This window comes from Acomys russatus, chromosome 19 (genome assembly GCF_903995435.1).
Source record: "Acomys russatus chromosome 19, mAcoRus1.1, whole genome shotgun sequence".
In the NCBI taxonomy this organism is placed as follows: domain Eukaryota; kingdom Metazoa; phylum Chordata; class Mammalia; order Rodentia; family Muridae; genus Acomys; species Acomys russatus.
This window is the reverse complement of record NC_067155.1, coordinates 36,345,452-36,352,314: the sequence shown is the minus strand read 5'-3', so window position 1 is coordinate 36,352,314 and position 6,863 is coordinate 36,345,452. Positions and strand designations below refer to the sequence as shown.

Below are 6,863 nucleotides of genomic sequence, written 5' to 3'. Positions count from 1 at the left end.
CCACGGGGGGGGCGGGTCTTGGCTCACAGGCTGACAGTCGCTATCTTAGAGAATTCTGCGAGCATCTGGCCCTCTCAGTGTATCCCCTGAGTTGGCGTGTTTAAACTTCATGGCACTCTATGGGTCTTGGGCTCTGCACTCTTACCCTGACAGAGGCCCGGGGTTTCCTGTAGAGTGAACCTGTGCTGTCATTCCAAAGGGCAGGGCTCCCCTCTCTGCTCCCTGCCTGGGTCGGTACTGACCAACTACCTTCTTCACATAAACGCACCTGTAAAGGTCCCATCCCCCCACTCCAACTCCCACCCCACCCCCACCCCCATCCCAGTATCTCCTGAGGATGTGAGGAGGCCCTGGGGCAGAGCTGGGCTCCGTGTGTTCCCAGATGGGAAGGAAGGACAGACAAGTCAACAGAGAAGCATACAACAGACTGAAGATTTTGTTTGTTTGTTTGTTTGTTTTTTGTTTTTTCGAGACAGGGTTTCTCTGTGTAGCCTTGGCCATCCTGGACTCACTTTGTAGACCAGGCTGGCCTCGAACTCACAGCGATCTGCCTCCCGAGTGCTGGGATTAAAGGCGTGTGCCACCACGCCCGGCTAACAGACTGAAGATTTATAAGAAGATGACGGATATTGACAGTAGATATAGATGATAAAGAGTAAGTGATAAGCCGGGTGGGGGTGGCGCACGCCTTTAATCCCAGCACTTGGGAGGCAGAGGCAGGCAGATCCCTGTGAGTTCGAGGCCAGCCTGGTCTACAAAGTGAGTCCAAGACAGTCGAGGCTACACAGAGAAACCCTGTCTCGAAAAACAAACAAACAAATAAAAAAAGAAATGATAAATACATGATAGATAAATAAGCTAGGCAGTTATGGAGCATGCCTTTATTCCCAGCACTTGGGGAGGCAGAAGCAAGCAGATCTCTGTGAGTTCGAGGCCAGCCTGGTCTACAGACTGTGTTCCAGGACAGCCAGGGCTACACAGAGAAACTCTGTCTGAAAAAACAGAGAGAGAGGGAGAGAGAGAGAGAGAGAGAGGATAAAATTTACAAATGAGAGATGGTACACAGAGAGATGACAAATAGAGACAGATAATAAGTCTGGGGGATGACTCAGTGAGTGGTTCAGAGCAATTGCTCTGCATGCATGAAGACCTGAGTTCAAAGCCCAGCACCTATGTAAAAAGCTGTTTGTGCCTGCAACCCCAGCACTGCAGGGCAGACACAGATGGGCCTCCAGTGCTCACTGGCCAGGCAGCCTAGCCAACACAGCAAGCTCCCAGTTCAGTAAGAGACCCTTTCTCAAAGGCAGAGAGTCTTAGGGGAAACACTGGCCCTGTTCTGGCCCACACTCAGGTGCACATCCATGCACATGTGCCACATACACGTGTGTGTGTGTGTGTGTGTGTGTGTGTATACGAACACACATATGTATAACTACATGTATAACAGATGACTGGGTAAATAGATAGTTAAGAGATGAACGGACAACCAATGTCATTCTAGCATATTAATATTAATACACATCATGGAAGCCACCAGGACTCCTGTCTTAGTGAGCCCCTGCAGCCACCTTGCCTGCCCTGGGGAGATTCTGGGTGGTGGTTGGAAGACTTGTCCCTTCCCAGGTTGGCCTGGGCTTTCCTCCTGGGTAGCCTGGAAAGATGTTTTTTGTTTTTTAAATATTTCTTTATTTATGTATATAAGCACTCTGTTGCATGTGCGCCTGCATGACAGAAGAGAGCAACAGACAGAAGAGGGCATCAGATCACATTATAGATGGCTGTGAGCCACCATGTGGCTGCTGGGAATTGAACTCAGAACCTTTGGATGTACAGCCAGTGCTCTTAATCTCCGAGCCATCTCTCCAGTCCTAGATGGAGGATTTGTAGGTGCTGCAGAGCTGGGAGGCTGAAGGCTGAGCCCAGTTCCTATCTGCAGTCCTCAGGGTCCTCCCTCCCTCCCTCCCTCTCACTACCCTGTGCCTGGCTGTCTCACAGACAAACACACACACACACTCACACGCATGCACGTGTACGCACACAGGCACTCACACACACACACAAGCACGCATGAACGCACGCACGCACTCAAACACACACATGCACGCACGCAAGCATGTGCACACAAGTGGACAGGGACAGGAGCACGTCTCCCTTCCAGGTGGGACGAGCGGAAACAGGAAGGACTCCAATGGGAAGCTGGAGGAGGAAGAAGCTTCCAGGAAGCCTCAGGGCTTCTGAAGTGACATCTTAGCCTCGGCCAGAGCCCTGCGCCAGCTCCTCACAGGCGGGGCTAAAGTCTCCTTTCCACTCTGGGGTGGAGTCTGGAGGGGACACAGTGGCCATGCATGCTCCGTTCCATGACAGGGTCATGTGAGTGTCAGAGACTGGTCTCAGGAATCCCCTTGCCCTGGCTGACACATCTGGGGCTATGACAGCCCTGCCCCATGTCCCCATCCCCACAGCAGCCAGGACTGTAACCTGCTCATAGTTTATTGAAGGTAAAAGCTGGGGGTTCACACAGAGCCTTGGTTTCCCAGCTTCTATAGCGTGTGGCTCCAGCTGGCAGGGGATACAGGATGGCCAAGGCTGGCTCTTGTAGGCTGTGGTCCAGTCTGCTCAGTAGCCCCCATCCCTGCAAGAATCCAACATTCAGGTCTTAGCTCTGCTTGCTCTGACCAAATGTGGACAACTCGGGGTGAGAGAGGGTGAGGGACGGTGGGGACGGGGTGGAAGGAAAACAGATGTGCAAGGCCAGGAGAGGGTGGCACACTATGGCTACCCAGGGTGCAGGTGAATAGGAGTCCCCTGATGAGGTGTGTGGGAGGACACGGTGGGCGCATTACCCCCAGCTCAGGCTCCGCTTGGCCAGCTCCACCTGGGCCAGCCGATGGTCGCTGAGCACCCGCACTCTGGTGATGGTGGCCAGTGGCCGGTGACGGTGTGGGAACTGGAGTACCTTTTGTTCCTGGGCATAAACGTGGAAGTGTTCTGCATCTACGCTCACCTCCATCTGCGGGGAAGGGACACTAGTAAGCCTTCACAGCTACTTGGCAAAGGACAGTATAGCCTACCTGACCCTGAGTTCCCAGCTGAGGATCCCTGGTTGGCAGCCGGAGAGAGAAGCACCCCAGTGAACAAAGAGGGAAACTGAGGAAAAGGAAGCCACTCAGGCCTCGCAGAGAGATCATGGCACCAACCCATATAAATATCCACAATAGTCCCTTTCTCCATGGGCCTTGGGTGCCCCATCCCTACCTCTTCTTCCTCCTCCCACTGGCCCCATCACCTCAAAGGGCTCTCCCAGGGTCAGCGGGAATGCGCTGGACACCTCCTCCTGTCCCCAGCGTCCCCCCTGGAAGGCGTTGCCCACCACTGTGGCGCTGGAGAATCGGGGTTTGACGTGGAAGGCGATGTCTCCCGAGTCCGTTAAGAAGTTGATCTCAAACCTGTGGGCGGGGAGTGTGGGAGTGTGACTGGAGCCAGGGCGGTGGTGGCGCATGCCTATAATCCCAGCACATGAGAGGCAGAGGCAGGTGGATCGCTGTGAGTTCGAGGCCAGCCTGGTCTACAAAGTGAGTCCAGGACAGTCAAGGCTACACAGAGAGACCCTGTCTCGAAAAACCAAACCAAACAAACAAAGCAACAAAAACAAAAACCAAAAAAACCCCTGAGTGTGACTAGAGGGTTCCTACCGCTGCCCCAGGAAGAGAAGGAGGAGGCTCTTACTTGTCATCTCCAGCATCTGCGTGTCCTTGAACTGTCAGGCTCCAGCCTGGGGCCAGGCCTCCTGCACCAAAGGCTTCGAACTGAAGGCAAAACACAGGGGACAGAAACCCCCATAGGGCTGCAGCCTCCTACCTCCCCTCCAAGTGGACTGACTATTCAGGTACCCCCCGCCACCCAAACCTTACCCCCACAGCTGCTCGGGTCAGGGTCTGAAGAGAAGACATGAATGTCCCCCAGCTCTATATTCTGAAGTAGGTGGCCTACCAGATACCCCCCACCTTTCCTTCTCCATCCCACGCCAGCATGCCACGGCAATGGGTCTTACCCACCTGCAAAGCCATTGCCCTCAGACACGGTGGCAAGGACGAGGCAGCTAGGGATATAGCAGAGCCCACTGGGGCGTGGCACAGGAGCCCCACCTCCCGGGGGGGGCCTTGTCTGGGTCACATGGACCTCTATGCCCCATTCACCCGCCCCCTCAGGCTAACCTCTGCTACAGAGAAGGCTAGAAACAGGGCTTAGTGGCAGAGCTCTTGCCTGATTCATCCCCAGCAGAAGCACTTGGTCCTTTCAACAGATTTCCTCAGGTCTATCTGGGAAGTCACTGTGACATTTTAGGATGTTGCACACACATCTAGAGACAAGTCTCCCATCTTTATAGGAAGGGTATGACTCCCCCATATCACACCATCTGTCTCAAAGGATGAGGAATGCATGACCTCCTATGGAACCCTGGCTGGCCTTACGGGGTTTGTCTGACCCATTTATGCACTGTCCACCATGCTGGGAGTGTGTTTCCCCTCCTCTCGCCCCACCCCCACCCCACCCCCGGAGCTGCCCTGCGGCAGTGGCTCAGTGGCCTCAAGGGGTTGAATGGAGATTAGGCCTGGCCCTGCTCAGCACATTCCAGTCCCCAGCCTACAGATGGGGAGGGCCTTTCCCACACCCCCACGCCCCTCCTGGATGGCTGGCTCTTAGGCTGAGCCAATGAGAGGGGTCCTCTGGGGCCACCTCAAGGACGGAGAGAGAAGTCCAAGTCTGTGGGGGTGGCTGTGGGGGGCCTCTGGGACTCTCCAAGAGGGAAGTTGAGTCACAGCGTAGCCAGGCTGGGAGCCCAGAGCCTCGGGGCTACTGCCTACAAATGAGTGTGCGATGATTACACGTAGCCTCCTTTTCTTCTGTCCCCATAGGTCCTCTCTACCACCATTCTTCTCCCCAGGCCCTGCCAGGGCTGAGCCTGTAGCCACCAGTAAGATCAGGCTGGACCCAGAGACAGCTCACTAGCAGGACAGACAGGGCAGTGAGTGACCTGGCATTTCTCTGCTGCAGGGAAGGGGCAGTGCCTGTAGGGGGCAGCCCAGAGCAGCAGAGGCTCCATGGGGTGAGCCTGCTGGTCTGGCCATGTCCATGCCTTCTGCCTGTTTAGCTGCTGTGGGTTCCTAGTCTGCAGACCCCACCCACTCACCTCCCCACAGGAACATGGTGACGCCCCTTTTTGGGAGATAGTACAGTCAGTAAAATGTTTGCTATGCAAACGTGAGGACCTGAGTTGGACACCCAGCATCCCTGCAAAATGCAGAGCGCAGCCAGGCATGGTGGCGCACGCCTGTAATCCCAGCACTCGGGAGGCAGAGGCAGGCAGATCTCTGTGAGTTCGAGGCCAGCCCGGTCTACAGAAAGAGTCCCAGGACAGCCAAGGGTACACAGAGAAATCCTGTCTCAGAAACAAAACAAATCGAAACGACCAAAACAAACAAAAAGCCAAGAGTACATAACTCAAAAGCCCTGAGCCACAGGGCCTAGTAGGAGGTTGCAGGCCAGCTTCATTGCTTTCCTCGGCTCCTCTCCCCATTTGTAGGGGTGCTGGGACTAGACAGACATCCATCTTAAATTCTCCCCGACATGCCATACAGTGCTGGGCAATGCCCAGTGCTCACAGTCACGCAGAGCCCACAGCCAGGAGTAGAACAGGTTCTGACTCTTTAGCTACCTTGAGTCGGTAGCCTCTGGGTTTCTTAGCTTCATGCTGGGTTTGCCAATGTTGGCCTCTGCCCACTGTGCCTGTCCCCTCCATGAGGGAAGGCAAACAAGACAGAGGCGGGTGGGCGGGGGAACTGCATCAGCCAGTGCACTCCACCTCTGTTCCCCCTAGGATGAGAATCCTCTCAGGTTCTAGCTGCCTGGAGGCCCTAGCTTGGAATTGAGGTGCCCTTGGGATGGCGGGAGAGCCCCAGATCTGCTGAACAGGAGGCCAAGGTATTGCTCCCTGGGGCAGGGAGGCCGAAGATGCCTGCTTGGCGGGGTAAGGGCGTTCATTCCTTTGAGAGCCTCCCCTTCTGGCTTATGGGATTTGTGCTGTAGGAAAGCTGTCATCTACACACAGCCAGCTCTGTCTCCACGGCTCTGGGAGACCTGGGAAGCCCAGGCCATTCTGATGTAGGTCAGCTGTCCATCCACATCTGGGCTCTGCATCCCTCTGTGACAGCTCCCAGCGACCCAGGCGGCTACAGCCCAGGGGACAGACAGACCTGAGATACACTTTGCCCCTCCCAGATGCTTCTCTGGTTACCTCTGCCCTGGCCTGGCTGGTCCTGGGAGACATGGTGGTGTAGTGGGCAGTGCCCCTCTGAGACATGCTGTCCAGCGGGGCCAGCTGCCAGGTGAGGTGGTTCAGGGCTTAGAATAATAGATCTGCCATTTAGGCGCCACCCCCACCCCCACCTCCCGCCTCCCACCTCCCTCTCCACCTCCACCCGGATGTGCGGTTTTGCCTGGAGCTGTTGACTTTGAAGGTTCTGAGGCAGGAGCTGGTCTCCACCCAGTTTGGGGGAGGAACTGCCCCAGGATAGAGGGTAGGCGGCCACTTGGCCAGCACCAACCCTCCTCTTCCTCCTCTACTTTCCTCCCCTCTTCCTTCCCTCCTCCTCTTTACCTCTTCCTCCCCCTTCCTTTTGCTTTTCCTCCTCCTCTTCCTTTTATCATCCTTTTTTTTTCCCTTTTCCTTTAAAAAAAAAAGAAGAAGAAGAAGAATGTCCCTATGTAGACCAGACTGACCTCCTGTTTCAGCCTCCCCAGGGCTGGGATTATACACCTGCCACATTCCAACCGGGTCGTTCTTAAGAAAGGGTCACCATGCC

At 55.3% G+C, this 6,863-nt stretch overlaps 1 protein-coding gene across 1 annotated transcript; it reads right to left on the bottom strand.

Annotated features, from left to right (window-relative positions):
• Positions 1–2,510: 2,510 nt before the first annotated feature.
• Grifin (galectin-related inter-fiber protein) lies at positions 2,511–4,067 on the bottom strand. The gene is made up of 5 exons (XM_051162112.1): positions 4,056–4,067; positions 3,727–3,806; positions 3,287–3,446; positions 2,844–3,010; positions 2,511–2,632 (listed from the first exon to the last, which is right to left on the bottom strand). The coding sequence occupies exons 1-5, from the start codon at positions 4,065–4,067 to the stop codon at positions 2,617–2,619; spliced, it is 435 nt and encodes a 144-aa protein (XP_051018069.1). The 3' UTR covers positions 2,511–2,616.
• Positions 4,068–6,863: the final 2,796 nt, after the last annotated feature.